Here is a 24,436-nt window from a genome sequence, read left to right as displayed (position 1 = left end):
GTGCGGTGCGCTAATCTGAGCTTCAGGTGAGCGCATTTGCAATTCTATTTATTAAACCCCTGTGTAGCGCGCAATCTCTTGCAATAGATGAGAAGAGGGGAACCTCTCTTATCTTATGTGGGAGCGCGCCCAGGAACTCGTTTGCGTAAGTAAAAGTTTTGTTTTTGGAATTTTGCACAAAGTCTCTCCAAAAAATCTCACTTAATGATTTTGAACGAACAGCGCTCGCGTGCAGTGGACATACACTAATGCACCAATCGAATGCTACGCAGATTTCTACATGTTTGTGTGTTATTCGTATTATTCGTAGGTATACGACACATGAATGAATGCCAATCGCTACTTGTCATTTGTAGGTATGTATATCTTAGATACACTTTGTGAGAAATAACACTGCCTACTTTTTGGCTCTTGTTTGTTGGTGCAAACTTGTAGGATATATATTTTTGGTGCCTACTTTTTGGCGTTATATTTCCTTGGTGCCTACTAATTGGGGCGATTTTCGGTCCCAATTTTTTTGGCGTTTTTTTTTTGTGCCTGCTTTTTGGCGCTTATTTCCGTTTCCTGGCTAGTGCTTGTGCGTACTATAAAGTGCTATCCATTCCGGCATCGGTTTTATTGGTCATGCCTTGCAGTAATTTGTGCCATTGCTACGGTGCTGGAATCGCTGCGTTTGTGCGGGTGATAAACGCTCGGAGTAGTGCGCGTTGTTGCCACGGTTTGTTTCCGGCGTTTACCTTCACCGGTCGATCCTTCTCCGTGTTTTGTAAATTTTGTCTATTTGTATTCTCTGCAAATGTGTAAATTTATTTAGATATATATTCTTTCTATCTCTCTCTCTTTCATTCTCTCTCGGGTCTCTCCCTCTTTCTTTGTCCGCCTTGAAATTTTCACTTCTGTTATGCTACACTCACTTTGTTTTGTATTGTTATTATTGCCACATGAAAAATTTATTTTATGCCCTTCATAGAATTAGAGTATTTTTCTTAGCCCAACTTCTTCCATTAATTTTAATATTTGTGCTATTTTATTGAGGTTTTTTTCTTTATCTTTTAAAATATGTTTATCCACGTACTTGTCCCTCTTATGCATCAGTACTGTGCACGATCTCATCACATGTTTCTGCAAATTCTTTAGGAATCATTGATTTTGATTTCGTTATGCCCGGTGAATTGTCTCAGTATGACCTCCTTTGTCTTTCTTCTACTTCGTAAACGAGAGAGAAGAAGATACCCTTTCTAGGTCACGAAATGCCTCTAGGCCTTTAAATAAAGAGTCCGCCCCTTTCCTTTCTCATTTATCTGCCATTTCGTTCCCAGTGTTTCCTATGTGTCCTGGAACCCACAGAATTAGTACCTGATTATGCTGGGCAAAGGCATACAGCTATCCACTCATGAAAAGGTCGCATTTTTTCTGCTTTGCGCCAGGGCTGTACAATTTTCCTGTTCTTTTCTCAAATTGTTGCATTCAAACCAGGAAATCGTTCGATGTTATCATATTTAATATATAATTTGCAGAGAACTAATTTGTGTGGTAGTGTTGAATTTTTGTGGTTCTTTCCTCATATAAAATGTACACGATTTTCGCAGAATGTGTGGCTATATTTTCGTAATCTTGCCATATAATGAGAAAATAAAACACCTTTTCTTACATTGGTTGAGAATCTCTGAAGGTTATTTTTAAGAGACACTGAATTTTTGCCAAATTTTGAAAGCACTGTACCCAGAAGTTTATGAGGCAATGTTATTAACATAACAAGTAAATGAACCACAATCAACTGTTGCTGAGAGTGATTTCTTACCAATATAAGGCGAAAATATATGGTACATTTAATAAGCAAAGAGCACAGCTGTGTTTCACATCGAATAATTTTAATTTTTTACGGGATTCTGCAACCAAGCGCTTCTTCACACAAAAATTTTTCAGAAGAGAGCCAAAAAAAAGCATAAAAGAGAGAGAGTTGCAATTTCTGTTGGCGATATTTCTGACAGCAGTAATTCGCAGTCATATGTTTAAGTAGCAATTGCTCAAAACGCAAAAGGAAAAATTTGGCAGGTTAATTTTAATTTCTGTTTTAATATTTAAAGGCGTTCAAATATTGCTGAATGTAGTGATTCTGGGTACATTTGAAATATGTGTGTATTTATATACTGTGGTTACATTAGTGTTTCTATTTAAAGCAAACCCCTTTTGCGAAGAAACACACACACCACTTTAGTTGACTTCTAAATGAAAATGAAAATTAAATGACTTCTAAATGGAATTGAATTGCCAATTATGGTGTGTGTAACTTGTTTTTAATAACTCAAAAAATAAGTGTCTAAATATCTAGCGATTTTTTACTTTTCTGATGGCATGTTGTTGATGCTCAGCAGATTAGCTGCCGCAATATTGCAAAAGTTATTTCGCGCCGAACTTGTTTGAAAATATGGAGCAATAAGTCTGTTTAATTTGAACTCAATTTTGCATTAAAAACAATAAACAAACAATATTATACTTCCGAGTAATACTTATTAAATAAAATCTTATTTTTCCTCTCGTCAACATTTCACTAACACAACGTGTGACGTTTGCATTGTTGCAGAGATTACGTGAAAGAAGAAAGAGTTGCTATCTCATAAAAAAAAACATCGCTGCAATTATTACAGCTCGAACACACACCCTTACTCATAGCCGCATTTACCCTTCGTGAGTAGACTGATAGTGATTCTGGTGAGGACGATGTCAAGATGTACAGAATACAAATGTGGCGCTAACCTCGTACCGCTATATCGCTCTCGGTGAATTTGACAGAGTTGCTGTGTGTGTGTGTCATCACATTGATGTAATTTCTTCACACTTTCACAATTTTGTATTCTGCCATTACTGACATACAATTTTAAATCAATAGGTAATTCTCTTAAAAGAAATAGCATAATCGGAAATTTTGTCAAAAACTGCTTGGTAGCGGTTGTGCCTACTTGTCACTGATATATAATAAATGTCACGAAGCATGTATTTTCGCGAAGTTGTTGACTGATTTGATGTGAAAATAGCTACAGTTTCCCGGATAATTAAACGGTTAACTTTATTAGCTTCAGGATATTGTGAGCTCCTATCGAGGAAGAATTACTATATATGTATGAGAAAACTGCAGAACTACAAGAAGCTCTTGAAAGAAATGATTCTGTTCCAACAAATGCAATGTTTAGAGCTATCCAAAGGCGCTAAAAAATGAAAATGTTAGTAATTTCATAAAATTTAATTTACGGGAATAACCGTTATTACATTGCATGGTTAAAGTGATGATCCTTTCAGAATCCAACTAGCGCTTCCGCTTGCTTGAGGTTGTAGGCCATAATGTTCTGCTAATTTTGCATTTCGTCTGTTTTTTCCATCTACAATCCGCGATTCTTAGATATAGGTTTTCCAAACAGAGGTGATATTCAAAGAAAAGCGCTATTTTTTAATATAAATGATGGGATGTTTATTTCATTATAAAGAGGAAGGTATGCCGTAATAGTGGAAAATAACATCAGGTAAATGACCACCACGACCACGCTTACAGGACAATATCCTTTTCATGAAATTCTCGATAAACAAATTGTAAAGTGGCTGTCCTATGTCCTCGATAGCCTCACGAATTCCATATTTGAGGTCTTGAATCGACCCTGGGCTGTTGGCGTAGACCTTCCCTTTCACGTGGTCCCAAAGAAAAAAGTCACAAGGTGTTAAATCACAACATCTCGGTGGGCAATTGTGATCACCTCTTCGAGAGATAACACGGTACGGAAACTTTTCCCGTAAAAGATCAATAGTTTCGTTGTTTGTGTGGTACGTAGAGCCGTCTTGTTGAATATAAACGTTGTCCAGATCAATACCATCCAATTCCGGCCATAAAAAACCGTTAATCATCTATCGATAGTGCAATCCATTCAATCCATCCAATAACACCTGTTATTGGAAAACCCTTTATTTTAAGTGAATTATAATCTTGACTACACCTAAAGGTGTGAATACCGATTCTGCAAGAGCGTTATTCATGGCAGATCCCCCTCTTGCTAGTTCATATGCTTTTTCGTTACCTTCAATGTTCCGATGTCCCGGAACCCAGATTAAGGTAACTTTGTGGTTCTCACTCAAGATAGTAAAGCTATTCCTACTGTATTCCACCACTTTAGAGGTTGTTGTAGCTGAATCCAGTGCCTGTAATGCAGCTTGGCTATCCGAAAGAATAGCGATATTGCCCTTAAAAGAGAAATCTGCGATTAGTAACCTACAAGCCTCCCCAATGGACAGTACTTCCGCCTGAAAGACACTGAGGGCATTAGGAAGACGTACAGATTTTTCAATTTTAAGTCTATGAGAATATATGTATACCCGCTCGAACACCCCAATTCATTTTACTGCCATCTGTATTATCTGTTAAAGTTGTTTAGAGCGAATTCCTTATTCTATTCTAACCCAGATGGAAAGAGAATGGCAAAATTCCTATTGAATGTTGCCGTCGGGACGATGTAGTCAGTCCTCCCCGAGGTTAACGGAGTTCGTCGCAACAATAGGCTTGCATGACCATACGTTTTTCCTTTCTTTCATTTAACCCAAATGCTAAATAAAAATTGAAAAAGTCAAATCTTATAAGCTATATTACCTCCAGCAAATAAAACCCTTCTTTACTTACGTATGTCATTTCTAATGTTTGTCTTTCCGCAGTAACTGAATTTTTGGATCTAGGTATTTATTTATAACTCAAGATTATTCTGTGCTGATAACATTAGTTTCATTATTCCTAAGGCCTATTCTAGGTTGTGCATTCTGTGACGTTATGTACGAGACTTTGGCATCCCTATTCTCGGAATCTACCACGCGAGGAACGCCTCAATAATTTGTAATCCAATTAATAGTATTTCCTCCTAAAGAATCGAAAGAGTTCGCCGCAGCTTTGTTCCGCTTGTTCTGTAATCTCTTTATTTTAACAAGCCGCGTCCATCTTATGGGATTTTGCCTCTAGTATCATTGATTCTCCAGATCTACTAGAGCGTATTAGCTTCAACATTCCTCAAAGAGTTTTGCGAGTTCACTTCCCGTTGCATGTTAAAATATCAAAATCAGATTTTTTAAATTACGCACCCATTATGAGCTGAAATCAAATTACTTTTAAGTTTTATCTTTAAGTAAAGGATTTTCCAATAACAGGAGTTATTTGGAATTGGATTGGACTATCGAGAGATTTTTAACGATTTTTTATGACCGGAATTGGATGGTATTGATCTGGAGAACGTTTATTTTCAACAAGGCGGCGCTACGTGCTACACAAACAACGGAACTATTGATCGTTTACGGGAAAAGTTTCCGGACCGTGTTATCTCTCGAAGAGGTGATCACAATTGGCCACCGAGATCTTGTGATTTAACACCTTGTGACTTTTGTCTTTGGAGCCACGTGAAAGAAAAGGTCTACGCCAACAGCCCAGGGTCGATTCAAGTTCTCAAAGATGGAATTCGTGAGGCCATCGAGGACATAGGGCAGCCACTTTGCAATTCGGTTATGGAAAATTTTATGAAAAGGATATTGTTTTGTAAGCGTGGACGTGGTGGTAATTTGCCTGATGTTATTTTCCACTATTAACGGAAACACCCTTTATTATATTTTTTATCATTTTGTACTTCTAGCCTGTAATTTTTTGCATTCTAAGACTTAATAAATGAAAATGGAATTAAATTATAAGAGTGATAGAAAACAAAATTAAGCAGATTGAACTGAGGAAGTAAGCCTAGCTTTGCGTAGACGTAATTTCAGATAAGACGTCTGATGGAACTAAGAAGAATGTCAAAATAGCGAAGATTTGTAAATGAAAATAGAAATGAAAATAGAAAGATTGGTTAGGCTTATGTAATCAAAAAAGATAAAGAAAAATAAAATTTTTGCGAACGAAAATCTAAAACTCTTATATACTCTCAAAGGATTTTTCTGATAGCAGTCACCCCTCGGCAGGCAATGTCAAATCTTCTCCGATGCTTTACTCAGAAAAAAAAACCGGGCTTAGTTCGGCTTAAATCTGTAGGTTCCTTCATTTGTGGCACAACACCTGGGCGCGCACCACAAAAGGGTAGTAGCTCGGCCAAACATCTAACAGAAGTGTACGCCCCAATTATTTATTTTTTTTGAATTTTACTCTCCGCCATGAGTTGAATGACTTCTTAGCCAAACAAAAATGATGTTTAGCCTCCACAGCTGCTATATGTTGCTGATGAGTATAATTGCTATGATGTGGCTCAGCCATAGCCTTATAGAATATATCAACAAGTAGGCGAGATGGTCGTTGTATTCGGGTTTTCTTTTCCATTGGCAGGCATTTCTTGCGGCCTGTGGTGGATTTTTTGCCAATCGGCGCAAAACAATATCAATACCCAGATTATAAATTGAAGGAAAAGCTTTGCCAAAATACCTTTCAAAAATACAGTCGTACGCATCATTTGGTTATTTTAGATAATATTTATATTCGCTCCAAAATTATTGGAAAACCTTAGGGAGGAATATATTAGACTACTCCATCTCTTCAACTATGCTGACAAGATCCAGGATTCAATACAACTACAACTACCTGTCTACAGACAGGCATTAAACGACAATAATTGAGGGTTTCTTACCGCCTTCCCAAACTCCCGACCATCGCATGCCGCCATCTGAGTCAACCCTCACCCTTTGCAGACTAAGCGCAATCGACCGCAACATACCCAATATGTTGGTATTCCGCATGATGCTAACCACTTATTCACGTGTTCTCTTATGCACACGTAGCTAAAACCCCTCTCTCTCTGGGCCCAACCCGTCGAAACAGCATGTTTCATGGGCTAACCTTTAGCTGAGATAGACGATGACGGCCGATAACTACGCCTTACTGACAGATCTTGATGAACTGCTACAACAACATTAACTACTATTTTTCTTGAAAAAAAAAATGTATTTATTTATTACTTCTGATATGCGCTTTTTGGTATGACTTCGAGCCTCATTTCATGCACATTTCAGTTGTGGTGATAGCGAAAAGTGGTACTGGACCAAATCCAGTGAATATGTTTGCGGAAGCATAATTCGCTGTTGTTTCTAGCCGAAAAAATCACGAAAAAGCAGTGACGTGAAAGTTCACGCATTGCCGTTGAGCAGTATTCATTACTTGTTATTCCACGATAGCTTCACGTAACCAGCTTTTAAGGTAATTTTTCTTAAAGACCGTACGACGCTCTTCCAAGAGCTCATTATGCCATTATAATAGAAGAAAATGGCAAGAAAAATGTTTACATTCGACCGAACTTCGCTCGTTTTTTGGTAATTGGTATCGCTTTCTCTTCTGGCCGCTTCCGTTGGCATGTTTTGACTTTTATTTTGACGAAATAATCATACACTCACATATTTTGTCACTAGTTATTATCCTTTCGAGTAAATCTAGTTTGCCATCAATCTCTTGAGAGGTGCCATGTGAGGGTCCTTGGGGTAAAAATTTAGCAATTTCGTAACAAAAACCGTCGATTACACCAAAACACACCTAACTTTTCTATCTGTCATAAGTAAACTAAATTCAAAAATAGCTGATAATTTAAAAAATCTAATGTTCAAAATTTGCAGACACATTCTTTGTATATGAATAGTAAAAAAATGTAGCATAATATCTGCTGCAATATTTATTGTGTATAAAGCGACTTTACAGAAATTTTTCCTTTGCCCATTGTAGACCATCAGCATAGCCAGCAGTTTGCCTTTGCGGAAAAATATCCTTTTACATTGCGCATGTCACAAAAGCAAGGATATTCTATCTAGTTTGACGTTTGGCACTTATTGAACCATGTCAACATAAGCAATGTGAGCGAGTCATTTTCCAGTTATTGCACAACAATTAGAAATCACGTTGTAGTGATGAATTTAATGCACGGAATTGTAATTATTCTCAGCGCTGTAATATTTCTATTCTACAAACTCTCCAAACAACGAAATTCTGCGCTACAAAATATTCAAGCATTACGTCCGCCCAATCCGGAAACGCCGCAGCCGCCTTCATTTTCACCACTGCTCGAATATGAAAACGGGGCGGTGTGTTCTGACAGCGATGTCTGCAGTAGGATTGGCAGGTAAATGCACACGCATACATATCGATCAAGACTCGATTGACATACATATGTACATACCTGCGTGTATGTGCCTTTCCTTTCTTCAGGGATATAATGGAGAAATCAGCGGGCAGTGCAGTTGATGCTGCCATCGCCACGCTCTTCTGCAACGGTCTGCTGGCTATGCAGAGTATGGGACTCGGCGGCGGTGTAATCATGAATATCTACTCGAGTAGTGAGCAACGAGCCTATAGCATATTGAGCAGAGAGCGAGCGCCACTCCAATTCCAGCTGCCTGAAGGGAATATTAGCACCATCTTTCAGTCGGCTTTGGGTATTGCAGTGCCAGCAGAGATCGCTGGCTACTCGTTGGCGTATCAACATTTTGGCAAGTTGCCCTGGCGCCAACTGGTGGAACCCACCACGAAATTGTGTCGCCAAGGTTACTATCTTACCAAACACCAACGTGATTCGGTGTATATTAATGGCAAGTTGCTCAAAGAGAATGCCGTCCTACGCAAAATGTTTATAGATCCGAAAACCGGTCAGGTATTTAGAACAGGAGCGCATGTACGGCCACCAGAGGTGCTTTGTCGCACATACGAAGCGCTGGCACGAGATGGACCAGCAGACTTTTATCATGGTGATTTGATGGAAAGAGTTTTAAAGGATTTGCGTGAATTTGGTAGTCCCATTGATGAGTTGGATATGCGGAATATGACGGCTGAGTTAGCATTTTCACCCAATGTGACTTTGGGCCCATACACGTTACACGTCACACCGCCACCCGGTAGTGGTTATATTGTTGCATTTGTAATGAGCATTTTGCAAAAGTTTAGTAAAAAGTTTGCTACGGCAAACGACATTGACGCCAACGGACTGCATCGCATAGTCGAAGCGCTAAAATTTGGTTTCGTCGAACGTTGGAAACTGGATGTGGAGGTGACAGAAGAGGTGCGTTGTTCTGCGGTGGAATATTTTCTTTAATTTTTTTAATTGTGCGCTATCTCTTTCGAATTTTCAAGGAACTATCCAATCTAACAAATGCGACCTATACGCGTCATCTAGCCTATCTGATTGACGAGGTGCGCACTTTCAAAGATGCGACAAGCTATGGCGCAAGTGAGCATTTAGTCTCACGCACGGACCATGGTACAGCGCATATATCGGTGCTGGCGCCAAACGGTGATGCTGTGGCCGCAACAAGCTCCATCAACTTTTAGTGCGTTAACATTTGGTTGTCGTTGAATTTTATTAAATATTTATGATACATATTTTTGTGCTTATAGCTTCGGCAGCGGCAAGATTGGCACGCGCTCCGGCATTCTTTTCAACAATGCCTTGTCAGATTTCGCCATCGATGGCCTGCAAAATTACTTCGATCTACCTAATATGCCCTATAAGAATCGTGTTAAGCCCGGAGCCTCCCCCATGTCTTCCATGAGTCCTATTATAGTTACCGATCGGAATGGTGAGGTGCGTTTGGTGACTGGCGCTGCTGGTGGCACTAAAATCATCTCTGTGCTGGTGCATATTCTGGTGCGCATTCTTTATTTGGAGCAGAATATCAAAGAAGCTATTGATGCACCACGTTTCCATCATCAATTGGAACCAAATATACTTGAATATGAGTTTGGTATATTGCAAGAAGTTGTAAATGCCTTGGAAACTAAGGGGCATAAGACGAAGCGTTACAGAGAGCGCGGATCTGCTGTTTGTGGTATTGAACGGGTACGAGGCAAAGTTTATGGAAATGCTGACTATCGGAAAGAAGGAGATGTGATGGGTTTCTAGGTGGTTTCGCAAAGTGCCGAAGTGAAAAAAAAATTTTGGGTTGAGAATTCGATAATTCTTTTTATTTAAAAAAAAGAGGAGAGTAAAAAAAGGCTTAGAAGCAATCGAATCAAGGATAACTGCTTACCAAAAGCGCACAGAGCAGAAGAAGAAACCTATACTTAAGTATAATAATAAAAAGATTGTATCTTTCTTTATGCAAAGTTATCATAAACCAAAAAAATAGCAAATTTAAAATTTTTATGTGATAAATATTTAATTAAAAAATTATCTAAGTACATATTTAAGCAAAAAAACAACAAAAAGTTAAAGTTAAAAACATCAAAATAAAATTGTGCCGAAAATTTATTACTCTTTATTAAATTACTAGAACAATAATATAATATTAAAAAGAAAGCAGACTGTATTATGATTGTAATTTCACAGAGGGCTCAAATTTCTTAATGATCTAATAAACCACACTTCACAGCTATTTTAAGCTTTTCGAAAAACAATACAAGTTTCCTCATTTGATGTTGATATTCTCACTTCTGTATTAGCTTCTAAAGGATTTTGGAATAGCCAACGATGTACATAAATACGCAATGCGAAAAGTAATCTTAGAAGCGGGACTGCATTTGGTTTGAACAACAGGCCGAATTGGTGAGCAGAGAAAAGGTTGCCTTCTATCTAAACAACACAGAACCGCATACATCTTCAACGATGCAGCGGAAGCTCAGATAAGTTGAATTGCTGACCTGCCTTTCAGGTGGCAAACTATCAGAATAGCCGAAATAATGAAATGCGAGACTTCAATGGTTTAATAATTAAAGTAAATTTATTGAATATCAAAAGAAGAATGTGTTAAACTCAATAACAGCGCACCTCAAACTCTCAACTAGCGCCCACTTCAAATGGTAATCTCTTCCCAGGCATTTTAAAAACACTGTATATTTTAATATTTGTTACATATAAAGCAAAAATTAATCATTAATTAACAAATAAAATGGGCATTGCGACATTGAGGGGAACTGCAGAGCCGATGAACTGTCGAAAATCGGTACCAAATTGACTGATGAGTACATAGGCAATGATATATGATAGGTATACCCTTGCAAACATGTCGACTACGTATCCGTGAGGAAATTGTAAGAGTAGCGAATGAAAGATGGCATAATGAAGCCACTTGCAAAATAGCCAGACAAATGTGGCCGACTCTTAATGCTAAACGCACAGAACATCTACTAAGAAGAGATAAGCATAGTCTTAACACACTGATTTCAGTTATTACGGGGCACTGCCTGATCGGTAGGCACGCCCAGAGAATGGGTATGCAAACACATGACTTCTGCAGAAGTTGTCTAGACGAGGAAGAGACGATCCCGCACCTTCTGTGTCACTGTCCTGCTCTATCCAGACATAGACTTGCCATTTTGAGCGGACATTTTTTCAACGAATTAGAAGACCTCGGCTATGTCAAAATTAAGAATCTTGCGAAATTTTTGAATAGCACACATTGGTTTCAGGAGGGATAGGGGCTAGTTCCCCACGCGGCATCACAATGGGCCATGAGCCTGAGTGTGCCCTACAATGGACAATAGGGTGTCCCGTCAATGTATGAAATTTTTTATTTTTCAAGATATCCAAACGCAAGAGTTGTCAAAATTTGCGTAATTTTACACAGATTACGAATATCATAAGAAAATTTGAATTACATATTATCTTGAGGGCTCTACAGAACGTTAAAGTTTATTAAATCTTACATTTTTACAAGAATGAACCATATGCCGAAAATAAAACAAAAGTTAAATTCATAAGCTGGTTTATTATGCAAATTAGTGAACTACAGAACAATAAAATAAAATAAACGAAGTAAAGCGGTCAATTAATAAAAGAATCTTAATATTTAAAAAGATTTTTGTGCCCAAAATTTGGCATTTCTGCTCGAGATTGTAGCCTGGTTCTAATGAAACCATCTCTAGAGCTTGCGGCAGTTACACGTTGTGAGGCCTCTGTTACCAGTTTTACACACCTTTCCACTGATTGTGTATGACAAGGAAAGTCATCGATTTCCAAGATCTTATCTTTTGCCATGTTTTTTAGCTCCTCGTCTGAAATGTGACGAAGAACAGGGGGTGTTGTAGTTAGGCATTCGTCCCATAGAATCATTTCAGTGTAATCTCGGGCCGAGAAGTTAAGTTTTGGTGGCCTGAATATTCTAAGTTTTGTTGAAGATTCATTTTCTCTAGCTGTTATTATTTTCTGTAATGCCAGCTCCCGAATGTGATCCCTCTCATCAAATAACATACTGACAAGTAGGTTTTCTGGGTGCGCATAAAAGGCGTTTCTTTCGATAACAGGATCCACAACAGATTTCAAATTTTCTGGCAGAAATCGAGAGTACTGAGTCAATTGGTAAGTATGCTTCGCGCCATCCTTAAAAGAACTTTGTTGCTTGATAAGGAACCACATCGGGGCGTATGCTTTAACAACATAATTGACAAGCAGTTTCAAATTTTCTGTTGGATGAAGAGTACTTATATAAAGTCTGAGTATACGATTAGCAGTAGTAAGCCATCTCGAGTGCGCCATTTTTTCAGGTTGACGGTTTGCCAGCTCAGGAGCACAGAAACCAGTTGATACAGCATTACTCATCTGATAAAGGTATTTTTGATCTGTACTAAGATCATCGATCACATTTCTCGGCAAGTCAGGCAAATTACCAGCCACCGCACAGAAAGACACGGGGGTTTTAGTTTCACAGCCAACTAATTGTTTTCCGATAGGTCCAGAATATTCTTTAGGCCCAGAAGTGGGACCATCTAAAGTAGAAAATAGATGACGAAGCGGTAATTTTAGCATGAAGTAAACAAACACACCATTGGAGTGGCCGTTTTAAATATTGCTCTAAATTTTGAATCACGCCACCCTTCCAAACGGTATTAGTTGCAGTTCCGTCACATCCCACGCAAATCAGGTCATCTAACTTCCAACGTTGTCCTTCTAATAAAGTTGTGATCGAAATCTGCATTTCCTTCCCAGCCCCACGATTCGGCGTTGTGTGACCTAAATAAATTGATCCAGGTTCAGCCAAAACTGAGACGTGTTCTTCTAAAACTTCTTTGCGACGGTAGCGATTCCCTATTTTCTCATTTATCAGAGTCTTGTCCTTACGTCCATCAAAGTAAATGCTTTTTATAACGGTGCTTCCAATATCTTTTGAGGCTTCGGTCCGGGCTTTAGATACCGCTCTGTGGATCTTGTTTTTATCAATAACCAGAGTTAACTTTTTGGTAGAAACCAAGCCAACGTCTGCCAAAACCGCCGAAGTTACAGCCGCAGCAGATCGCAACGATAAGCCGTATCTGTCACAGACCTTAGCCACGGTAGGCAACGTTGAAGTTGTCAACGATTTGCCGTTGAAGTTGATGGCGCCTCTACTGAGGGCATGCTGGTCGATGATCCCTCTAATATCGGATTTATTTCCAGACAAGATTCACTCATCGCATCTTCATAACAGGCTGAGTCCGAATAGGTTTCTTGAGTAGAACAGAACTTTTTTGTTGCCCTCGTTGATTCTTCTATTTGTCTCTGCTGTCGTTTCCTTCTTATCAATTCCGCCAATAGCCATTTTCCTGTCATTTCTCTGATCCATCATAAAATTTCTTTCATTGATGGGAACTTTTTTAGGTTTTAAACATGAACAAAATTTGAAAGAAGTGCATTTACAAGCAGCAACGTCGAAGAGTGTTTCTGATAACACTGGGAAACATTTCAGTTTATTTTCATAGCTATCACTTCTTTTGTTTTTGGGGTATCTTTTTAAATGGAGATATTTTTCGAAATGTTGTTTTTGTAATTGAATAATTCGTTCTTTTGTTACGATTGGAATCGAAGCTTTGGTCCAAATATCGCATATTTTTTCAGAAACAATCGCAAATGTATCTGAATTTGATGGATCTTTTCCATTGTACTTCAATTTTAGATCGTGTTTTACGAATAAAATATATTTAATGACGTCCTTTATGGTTGGTAGCTGTCGATCGCCAAGTTCTTCGTAAGGTCCCAATATAGCACAAGTAGTTTCACTACGCCTCAAACTCATTATTTAATCCACTTTTAAAAATAAAACAATCGCAACTGCACTTTAACGACACAAGAAACTGAGTGGCTTTGAAGAAAACACTCCCTAGTTAAGGTAAGAAACACTTCGAATTATGTTGAAAATTGAGGGTATTTGCAGGTTGAAACCTAGCAAAGATTTAGTGATTGGGAACTTGTTCAATTTAGTTCAGCGAAATTAAAAAATGCGAAAAATTACAAAAAAAGGTAAAATATTCTAAAGTTTGAAGATCGGTAGAGACCTGAAGATATAATTTCATTTTTATTTAAAAATTATTTTTGGAATCTGCAATTAATTACACAAATTTTAAGAGGTCTTGCGTTTAGAAAAACTAAAAAAAATATTTCGGGACATCCTAATGGACAACCGCTTCAACCTAACCTAACCAACCTAACCTAACCTAATAAATAAATTTTCTGACGGAGAAAAGGTATACCGATCTTCCCTAAATATTTACTGCAATAATAAAAAAGAGGAATTGTGAAAACAATTCGCACAGAAAGTGGTCCGCCGTCTCTTCCTCCTCTCCACATGTTGGGCAGAGTGCATTGTCTGAGATGCCCATCTTTTCCATGTGATTTGCCCATCGAAAGTGGCCCGTCATCAGTCCAACCAGCCTCCTACAGTCCCCTCTGCTTAGTGACAGGAGGAACTGCGACAGTCGGTCGGAAATGACAGGTAACATCAGTTGTGTCCATCTGCAGCCACTCTCAGCCTGCCAAGCTCGATTGTGGGTTAGTAACCCGTGGTTTTGATGGCTACAGAAAGGAGTGGCAAAACGGGCTCCGGGCCAAGGAAGTTGGCTTCAGAGCCCATTCTATCTAAAGAGTCAGAGATCTCGCTACCCGCGATACCCACGTGTCCCGGGACCCATGTTAGCATCAGACTATTATGTCTACCGACATAATTCAGCCTGCATTTACGCGACTCGACCACCCTTGAAGTGGTTGGGGAGCTGTCTAAGGCCATGAGCGCAGCTTGGCTGTCGCTGCAGACACAAATAGATCTGCCTCTCCATCTGTTTTCCACAACAAAGCTCATCGCTTCTTGAACAGCATACATCTCCGCTTGAAACACAGATGTATGCATTCCAAGAGCAAAGTGCAGTTTTGTCCCGCTGGATTCCAAGTAGACCCCAGAGCCGAAGCCGTACATGGAGCCATTCGTGAAATTGCGAAAACAGTGTTTGCCGAACTCATTTTCTGAGTTTGACCACAGTTGAGCCTTTGGCTCCACACTGTATCTCTTGTGAAGCAGGACTCTGGATGGCATGGAGTCAAGGGGCATGGCGAGGATCGTTGGATCGAAGTCCATAACTACTCTGTTGTCCAACGTCGGACAGGGGCCAGCCTTTAGTTGTTTGTATTTATTTTCAATATGTAAACTTTTTGTTGACAAACTGTATATCCATAACATTACGTAATAAATATTTTAAGGAAATAGTAATATAAATTAATATTTTGTAAGGAATCCCCTTCTGTTAATACAGTTTGGAACCTCTTTGCACCGATTACCTAAATCGAATTGGTTCCGACCTTCATGTTTTCGAATTTCTTAATCTATAACCGACCACAGGTTCTCAATAACAATATGTGAGCAATTCCAAATGAGGTAATTCTATAAAATCGCCGATTTATGCTTCGTTATAGTCGATATTCTGATAGAAGAGAAGGTTTTTTGCTATAAGGCGAGTGCCCCCAACTCTGTTGTGTGAGCACTTGCGTAAGAACTCGCATTGTCTTGCTGTAGAATGATGCCTTTTCGTCGGTTTGAGTTACTTAATTCTGCGAAAACTTCTAGCAAAACAATGGTTGTATACCGGTCAGAATTGACTGTTTTAAGCTTTTCTAGCGGGGCAGTATCGACAATAGTATATTTATCGAAATAACAGCCGAACATTATTTATTTGTTTTGAGATGCTTCCTCCGCGAATAATTTCTGTTGGATTAGGCTCGTTTTGGAGCATCCATACAGTCAATTGCTGTTTTATTTCGGGCTAATATGCACATGCCCAAGATTCGCTACCTGTGACGAGTATGATGTCATAGGCGTGCTTTGAAACACCGCGGCTGATTTTCTTCAACATTTCTCTACACCAATCGTTACCAATCCATTTCTGAGCAACTGTCAAGTTATGCGGAATACAACGTGAACAAATCCTCTTGACGACCAAATGCTCATCCAATATTGAATGTATGCTGGTCCAACTAATGCCCAAGAATAGGCGATATGTCACATGTCAATCTTCGAGCATCAATTGTCTCTGGCACAGTAATTGTTTTGGACGGCATTCACGAAATTCATCCGAGAAGGATCGATGGCCACGTTGAAGCTCGTTGTGCTAAGTGTGGTGCCTTAGTAGTGCCTCGAAGTAAGTAAATCAATGTTTTACTGTATCGATAATCTACGTCGAAAATCGTAATAAATCAACGCATGAAAATTTTCACAAATTAATACGATCTTTGAGGTGAGATGATGCAACTTGCAAAGAGCGGTTTCGACACTTCCGAAGTGGCAACTTCGACGTGAGTGATAAAGATCGCGTAGGGACACCGAAAAAATTCGAATATACTCAATTACAACAATTATTGGATGAAAACGCATGTTGAAAGAATTGGATGTCACAGATCAACCGTCGGTAAACGTTTGCACGCGATGGGAATGGTCCAGAAAGCAAGTAACTGGGTGCCACATAAGTTGAAGGAGAGGGACGTTTTGGCAAAGGATTTCTGCATCGCATCGCCACTGGCGATGAAAAATGTATCTATTATGATACATAATTTAAGCATCGAAAAAGTTTGAGCCTACCAGCTGAACTAGGTCCATCGACAGCGAAAACAAGTTTTCATGCTTAAAAGGTTATGTTGTGCATCTAAAGGGACCCTTCATCTATTATGGACAGCTTAAACCATCTGAAACCATCACTGGCGATAGTTACCGATTGCAGCTAATGCGTTTGAATCGAGCTCTCATAGAAAAGCGGCCAGAATGGGACGGTAGACATGACAAACTGATTATGCTGCGTGACAACTTAGGCCACCGTTGCTAATTCGGTCTAGAAATATTTATAGAGGCTGAATTGGGAAATCTTGCCCCACCCGCCGTATTCCCCAGGAACCTTCGAATTACCATCTATTCCGATCAATTCAGCCCTTATTGGGGGGCGGTTCACTTCTTACGAGAGCATCGCAAACTGGTTCAATGAATGGATCAAGTCAAAAGAACTCGAATTTTTCACCAGAGGAATCCGTATGCTGCCCGAAAAGGGGAGTAAAGCTGTAGCTTCCAATGGCACATACTTCACATAATATCATGTATTATTTAATTGTTTCAATAATTCGTACCTTTGGCTAAGAAGGACGGAAACTTATTCCCATACCCAATATTTGAAATTTTTTCAGGGAGTTGATAAATTCATCTCACCTCAAAGATCGTATTAATTCGTGAACATTTTCATGCGTTGATTTATTACGATTTTCGACGTAGATTATATTCGACTTTTGACGTTAAGGCACCACACTTAGCACAACGAGCTTCAACGTGGCCCTCGGTCCTTCTCGGATGAATTTCAGAAATGTTCTTTTCCCATGTAGGTAATATTTATATTGGCTAGTGAAATCTTGATTCCACTGCAACGTAGGGGAGTCATTTGAAAAATTTAGCTTTTCATATTTTTCATAATTTCATTTTCTTTTTTATTTGCAGCGGCATCGGCAAAATGTAAGAATATAGAATTGGTCGACAAACAAGTCACACTTTTTTCAATCTATAAAATCTTCTACAATTCACATGAAGGGCTTAGTGGCTAAAATTCGGGAACACATGGAAAAAACTGCTGCTCTCATTAGTACACATTGACAAAGGGCTTGCATGGCCTAAGGCAAATCCAGAACGGGATTGGACAAACGTAATATTCACGGATGAATCTTCCTTCTGGGCGAATAGTTGCATACGTCGGTTCTAGTGTTAACCTGATAATTTGTGTGGGGCTGCTTTTCTGAAAAGGGATTTGGTCGTTTATTTGTGTTCACCACCAATTTGAATGCAGTTTGGTTGATTAAAATTTCATCAGCTGCGATGATATTTGGAAGAACTAACCAATCTTGAGTTTTACCAGAAGAAAACGATCCCAAATAACGAAGCCGAAGATGTAAAGAGTGAAAAAAGCAAAATGGGATCGATATATTGGATTGGCATCCACAGGTGCCTGATGCTAACCCTACTAAAAATGTTTAGGCAAGAGTTAAGCAAACACTCAAAAGAAAGCAAATATGGACGCTCAAACAACTATCAAGACAAATTCGATTAATTTGGAGCCGATTACTTCCCCAACGCGCAAAGAAATTAACACAAAGTATGACTAAAAGATGTGCGGGCATTATAGTTAATGGTGATGAATGTACATTTTATTGAATATATTGCGTACTATAAATGTAATATTATAAGTCCAAGAATGCAGTTGTTAGAACCGAATTGGACAAATAGTCTCCATGTTACGGCGGTCACGCTTCCATTAGGCAGCCTGTAAGTATAATATGTAGGACCAGACACCATCACGCCTTACTGAGAAGTCGAACGGTCAAGGTGTTTGCATTCAAAGATGGAATATTGTATGTCAGCTATTGCCAGTTGGGGTGTATTGGTGCAGAATCCTGTTGCAAAGCCTCCAATATCTCTTAAGGTGTCCGTAGCTTCAATGAAGACAAAAAACATTAACAGAATTGGGCGATCAACTGTTATCGTTGCATTACTTCCTGTGGCCAATCCAGTATCCTAACATTCATTTGACCTCGGTATTTATATGTTAAGCAATTCCACATATTTTTGGAATTCTGTAAATGAAAGTTTATTTTTTTTGCAAAATATTATATGTAACACATCACATAAGAAATTACATTTTTTCTTTTCAGCTTACTCCGTATATGGAAATAAACCTTTTTCCTTTAACTCGGTATTTAAATCCTGATTATTTTCAATGTATAATTTATTTATTAAACCATTATACAAATTTGGACTGCTAGATTTATTGAAATATCTTAGGGGTTTACGACCTGAAGCCAACGGTATCCGGGCACGAAAACCTTGCTGAAGAAGTTAAAGACAATTTAAAAAGACTTTGTATAATATTTTACAAAGCATTTTTATATTACCTGTCTACCCAACAACAGTGCAGTTCCACTCACAACTCGTCGTACTCGTCTAGTACCAGGCAGACGTTTCAATACCAAATCGAATATCGGTCGAATCAGAAAAAAATAGCAAAACTCAGCAACCGACATTACTCCGAAGCCCACCATCAGGCTCATAATGCCACCAGTTTGTGCTGTTCGAAAATAAAGACATTTATATAATCAATAAATACTCATCACATACTCGTATTTATAGAGTTTGTGGTATACGCTCAGAAACTCACAGAGATAGTCCGTAAAGCTGGTATATGGCGATCTAACAATAGCCTTAAAGAAATCATCTTTGAAATATACTTGTACCAAGGCGAGATTGTCATGTATCTGTTGCAGTGTGAAATTCGTAAAGAACCCATTTTTATACACATCGCTATTATTCACCAGCGGTGCTCGATAAACTGTTGGGAAATATGTCAAATCGAAGCAGCCCGGTAGGCATTCACGTTTACAAGCCAAATGTTCAGTATTGTTGGTTTCTGCTTCGGCCATAATTTCACAGTTGAAGTCCTTCACATGACACACACTCGCATTCGGATAGATGAGCGGCATGTTATATGGAATGCATTGACAGCGGCGTAGAAAGTACTTGGCATCACATTCCCTCTCACAATTCCGTCGAGTGTAATAGCGAAAATAATGCAATTTTAGTTCGTTGTTAAACAGGCACTGTCGGCGTTTAGCCGAAATACTGCGTGTCGAAGGTAAAGCCTTTGAACTGTCAACGTTAAAGCGAAGACGATATTGGTGGCCCAGTTGGATAGCCAAGCCGGTTTCTTTAACATGAGGCGCATCAATGGGATTGTGCGTGACTATCTGATGGTGAGACAAGCTTTTGTTAATGAGCTTAGAGAAATCAGAAGATTAAGAAAATACATAAAAACTACATAAACTAAAAATCCTCAGAGTAGCGCAAAGTGTTTACACTTTCATATTGGAAAAGCAAACCATTTCTTCGAATCGTTTATAATAAAGTTGTCTCATTTGTACGTGCAGCGAAGTCGTGTAACTTGTCTTGGCAGGTTGGCATCAGTAAGCGAATAATAAACAACGGATTTGATAGACGTCTGCCATCATCGACACGTCTTTACTAACCAAACTTATCCTTAGACATCCAAGCTACTTACAAGCAACTCTGTTGCGATTATTTTTTTACCGCAGATTCTTAGACGGAATAACAAATCAGATAGCTTTTCATCGGAAGTGTACTGTAATAAACCCAAAAATTCCAGGAAAGGGTACATCCGTATCGCTTTTGCCAACCTGGAAGAGGTTATGCACGTCACTCACCTTCTCCTTTTCTCATCTTTTGAGAATTTCTTCCTAAACAAAGAGGATACGAGGTAGAAACACGCCAGTAATTGTAATACAACCTAATTCATTCCCATAGTGGAACATGAAGAAATCTCAAGAATATCTCATATTACATAGAAGATAACTCATTAGAAGGCACTCAGTAAGATTAGGCGTCCGGCACACGAAATTATTTTGAAGTTGCCAAGACGGAGAAGCAACAGAATTCATCATTTACAAACTTTGTATTTGCCTTGCACAATGAAGAAAAGGCAAACTACTTTGGTTCCAAAATTTGCTCCGTGCCGTGCAGACCCTCAACCACTTCTATCACTTAAAACCACATTGTGCAAATCTCGATTTTTTGAAGCTCTAATATTAAAGACCTGTTAAAGTAAGAAATTATAATGCCTTCATTAGGTCATCGGCTTTTCCAGCTCGATGATTTGTTTGTTAGACCAGCTTCATAATCATTTTTTTCTGCAAATTCAGAGCAAATTTGAGTTTATTATTTGTTGGGAGCATGCTGAGCTGGTTAATTCTCGTCAGGGCTGTTGAGGCTGTTATTCATCTCGAGTGACAGTAAATTAGCGATATCATTCCCTTTATTTTCTGTATATATAGTTTTGGAACTAATGGAAATATATTTTGGTCGTAGTATCATTTCAAAAGAGATAGAAAAAGTACGCAATTAGGCAATTAGGAAGATGAAGCTCAACAAAGCGGTGGGCGAAGATGGCATACAGCTTGAACTAATGACAGCCAAGCCGCAAATATCAGCGGAAATTCGTCATCACCGCCGTCTGGAGCAATGAAAAGCTGCCTCCATCCTGGACAAAAGGTATCATAGTGAAGGTACCCAAGAAAAGCGACTTGCGTGACTGCGACAACTGGCGAGGAATAAACCTACTTAACACCATCTACAAACTTGTAGCCGTAATCATACAAAGCAGACTCAAAGATATCGAACGCTCCTTACGAGACGAGCAAGCCCTCTACGTGAACTCTGAACTGGCAGTGCTTCACAAACGCGATATCAGCGATCCATTTACCACCAATGCAGGCGTAAGGCAAGGCTGCCCCCTGTATGTATGGAGTTTTACCAAACATCTTGAGGACCTGGACTTCGCTCCTCTAACACCATCAGACAGAGGCTAAAAACCCTCCATGAACAAATACCTCCGCATCATCTGAAGAATATTCTAGCCAAATACCGTCAGTAACGACGCACTGCGGCGAGGAACCCATCCTTAGGCAAATCAAATGCAGAAAGCGGCGATGTATAGGTCACACATTGAGAAAACCACCATATAGCATCACGAGAATAACACTGGGTTGGAACCCGCAAGGGAGCAGAGGTCGCGGTCGACCAAAAACACTTGGATAAGGTCGATGCTGCGCGAACTAGCAGATGCCGACATCTCATGAGACGCTGCAAAAACAATAGCACATAACTGTGTTCGATGGAAGATTCTTGTCGAGGCTCTATGCTCCCGAGAGGAGTGAACAAGGAAAAAAACTACATCATTTCAGAAATACTCTTAAAGGTTCTCCAAAACCTACCGCACAGTAACCTTATTAAAAAAACTGTTTGGTGTTATATGCACATCTTGCGCTACTGGCAACAGAGCCATAATGAAGCAATTGAGAGGTATCAGAAGAGTTTTATTTTTTGTTTTACATGCGATAGCACTCTTACATATTGACCTGTTTTGATAATTTTTTTTTTTAGAATTTTAAATATTTTTTTAAAGCTGTCATTCCTCATTGTCTAACAAAAACCATATGAATCCGTGGGACAAATTTTATACAAAAATAAGAAACATTCCGCAAACTTTATATTCCAACTCCACGGTTTTTAATTATAATTTGTAGAAAGATTTTTGGTACGCAGTTTATAGCTTATTAAGTTTTAATATTACAAAGTGCAAGGTCAAAATGTCTCTAATTCTCACTAATTAAAAAAAAAAAATCGCTGAGGTGCAGCGCATTTCCTTCCATTCAAAAAAGAAACAAAAATCGTGCAATTGTTATATGGGAAAAATGCACTAGACTATCAAGGGAAACAATTATCCAAAATCAACGAGATTTTTGAGGAACCTCGAACGTAAATGTACTAAAATTACATAGGCTATAAAACTGCATACCAATAATTGTTAATGGAAATACTAATTGAAACCGTGGAATTGGACTGAATAGTTTGCAGTTCGGTAATTTTTGTATTGTATAAAGTTTGAAACTTGGAGTTTTTGTAAGGTATTGAACTATACTTTTATAAAAAACGTATCTAACATTAAGAGGGAAAAAAAATTCTTTAAACTGGTCGAAATGTTGGCGTGCTATCGCTTTGTCGAGGATGCGGATCGTAACCAGTATCTGCTACTAGTATATTAAAAAAATAAATGACCTATGCGACAATGACAAATGACCTATGGAATATAGATAATACTTTAATAAACAAGTGTATTCTACTTTAGAGCAAACATATTTACCTTCAGGCCAGTACTAAAAGTTGATGAGCAAATATATTCACTTATATTAGCATTAAGCACTAAAGTGAAGCCCAAGGAAACACCAGCGCCTTAAAAGGATATAATTTCTTTTTAATTTTGACAAATTATAAAAATTCACTAACAGTCAATGATCTATGTTACCTATGGTTTTACGAGGATAGTAGTACAACGGCAAATTATCAGCATAACCATTTTCCAAATTCCAGTCAACAGGTATGGTGCCAATGGATGATGTGAAATCACGTACAAATTGGTATCTAAAAGATCAGAAAATTTATTGGAATTAATATTACGAGTAATTACATACAATGCGTTAATAGATTTTCGCCACTTGCATAACTCACTTTCCTTTGTACAAATACGCTGGATGTAAAATATTGAAGGCGCAACAAATGCCCTCATTCGAAAGCACTTCTCTGAAGTAGTCACTACAACGAACCCGGTTTCTGCCATAGCGACAATAAACAACCATATTGTCACAAGTCTGCCCATTCTGCAGAGAAATGAAAATATTTTAAGATGTTAAATTCAAAGTGTAAAAAATGTATCTTCATTACGCGCGCAATGAAATTAGAGATGGTGTCATCCTTTGAGGCTGGCTTCAGGTCATCGAATTGACTAAAGTTAACTTTTTGATAGCACATTTTTTGAGTCATGGCATATTCGAGTGAATGGCTTTCATGTAAAATATAAAAAAAAATGGCGCTTTGCAATTATGCATGACCTCTCCGTGTACTCATACTTGTACTCACGTTGGAAAGTGTTCGGTTTTGCTGCGCAATACCTGGTTCATATTACAGACTGTGATGGCTGGGAAAGGAGTGTTGTACACCGAGGTAAAAGTAGCCTCTTGAGCGATTATGACGGGCATTCTATCCCACTTTATATAAACATTTGTTGCAAAATTTACAGCCACACTTATAACAATACCAAAACAAATGAGAAAATAAGCTCTGTGTGAAACATAAATTCAAATTAGTGTTGACTGATTAACAATATTCGGATTTCAAATTTACCTCTCCCATAAAGACAGATGTGCGTGGCTAACATAGATTAGGCCTTGTAAGGTTGTATGTCTTAAAAATTGTGTTATGTAATCACCGATGATTTTAAGAAGCCTTTTGCATTTAGATGTTGGCTGCAACTTTTTTGCGCTTCCAATTGAGCCGCTATTCATATTTTGATATTCTTCTTTTCCGTTAGGTTGTTGTTACACAAATGTCCACTACATTTATGATGAAGTGTGAAATTCGAAAAACTTATGAAGTCTTTGCAATTTGAAGTTAATTGCTATTAACGCACTAGGGCGTGTCCGTAAGGCTTAATTACGGTAAAAGCTTTCCAAACAAGGCGAACTACAAAATAGTATAAAAATTCAAGTAGGCTCGTGCGTTGCAGAGAAAAGAAATGTTGAATTCAAATTGTGGGTAAACGGTTGTATTTCGTAGCTTCTTAATCATTAAGATA

General features: G+C 38.6%; 2 protein-coding genes across 5 annotated transcripts; one reads left to right on the top strand and one right to left on the bottom strand.

The window, feature by feature from the left end:
* The first annotated feature begins 1,850 nt into the window (after positions 1 to 1,850).
* LOC129238719 (glutathione hydrolase 1 proenzyme) lies at positions 1,851 to 10,329 on the top strand. Of its 2 annotated transcripts, none has more exons than XM_054873852.1 (5): positions 1,851 to 2,055; positions 7,712 to 8,105; positions 8,192 to 9,038; positions 9,110 to 9,306; positions 9,374 to 10,329. In XM_054873852.1, the coding sequence occupies exons 2-5, from the start codon at positions 7,894 to 7,896 to the stop codon at positions 9,876 to 9,878; spliced, it is 1,761 nt and encodes a 586-aa protein (XP_054729827.1). In that variant the 5' UTR covers positions 1,851 to 2,055; positions 7,712 to 7,893; the 3' UTR covers positions 9,879 to 10,329. The 2 variants fall into 2 exon arrangements, with proteins under 2 accessions (XP_054729827.1, XP_054729828.1); XM_054873853.1 differs by lacking the exon at positions 1,851 to 2,055 and adding an exon at positions 2,833 to 2,890.
* Positions 10,330 to 18,528: 8,199 nt separating this feature from the next.
* Positions 18,529 to 24,029, bottom strand: LOC129238718 (pickpocket protein 28-like). Of its 3 annotated transcripts, XR_008581803.1 has the most exons (10): positions 23,722 to 24,029; positions 23,527 to 23,644; positions 23,314 to 23,462; positions 23,111 to 23,226; positions 22,949 to 23,037; positions 19,394 to 19,979; positions 19,131 to 19,303; positions 18,876 to 19,065; positions 18,732 to 18,812; positions 18,529 to 18,671 (listed from the first exon to the last, which is right to left on the bottom strand). XR_008581803.1 is itself a non-coding variant. In XM_054873851.1 (9 exons), the coding sequence occupies exons 1-8, from the start codon at positions 23,838 to 23,840 to the stop codon at positions 18,892 to 18,894; spliced, it is 1,524 nt and encodes a 507-aa protein (XP_054729826.1). In that variant the 5' UTR covers positions 23,841 to 24,029; the 3' UTR covers positions 18,529 to 18,812; positions 18,876 to 18,891. The 3 variants fall into 3 exon arrangements, 2 of the variants coding, with proteins under 2 accessions (XP_054729826.1, XP_054729825.1); XM_054873851.1 differs by having other exon boundaries at positions 18,529 to 18,812; XM_054873850.1 differs by having other exon boundaries at positions 18,529 to 18,812; positions 18,896 to 19,065.
* Positions 24,030 to 24,436: the final 407 nt, after the last annotated feature.

This window comes from Anastrepha obliqua, chromosome 2, assembly GCF_027943255.1.
Source record: "Anastrepha obliqua isolate idAnaObli1 chromosome 2, idAnaObli1_1.0, whole genome shotgun sequence".
NCBI lineage: Eukaryota > Metazoa > Arthropoda > Insecta > Diptera > Tephritidae > Anastrepha > Anastrepha obliqua.
The sequence above is the reverse complement of the archived record's forward strand: the minus strand, read 5'-3'. Positions and strand labels throughout refer to the sequence as shown.

What these genes read in the sequence shown, in the direction of transcription:
- LOC129238719 (XM_054873852.1), top strand. Translation starts at nt 7,894, where the DNA reads ATGAATTTAATGCACGGAATTGTAATTATTCTCAGCGCTGTAATATTT. An exon ending in GTCTGCAGTAGGATTGGCAG is followed by an intron (nt 8,106 to 8,191) that starts GTAAATGCACAC and finishes TCCTTTCTTCAG; the next exon opens with GGATATAATGGAGAAATCAG. An exon ending in ATGTGGAGGTGACAGAAGAG is followed by an intron (nt 9,039 to 9,109) that starts GTGCGTTGTTCT and finishes CGAATTTTCAAG; the next exon opens with GAACTATCCAATCTAACAAA.
- LOC129238718 (XM_054873850.1), bottom strand. Translation starts at nt 23,840, where the DNA reads ATGCCCGTCATAATCGCTCAAGAGGCTACTTTTACCTCGGTGTACAAC. An exon ending in GCGTATTTGTACAAAGGAAA is followed by an intron (nt 23,227 to 23,313) that starts GTGAGTTATGCA and finishes CTGATCTTTTAG; the next exon opens with ATACCAATTTGTACGTGATT. An exon ending in CTATCCTCGTAAAACCATAG is followed by an intron (nt 23,038 to 23,110) that starts GTAACATAGATC and finishes TATCCTTTTAAG; the next exon opens with GCGCTGGTGTTTCCTTGGGC.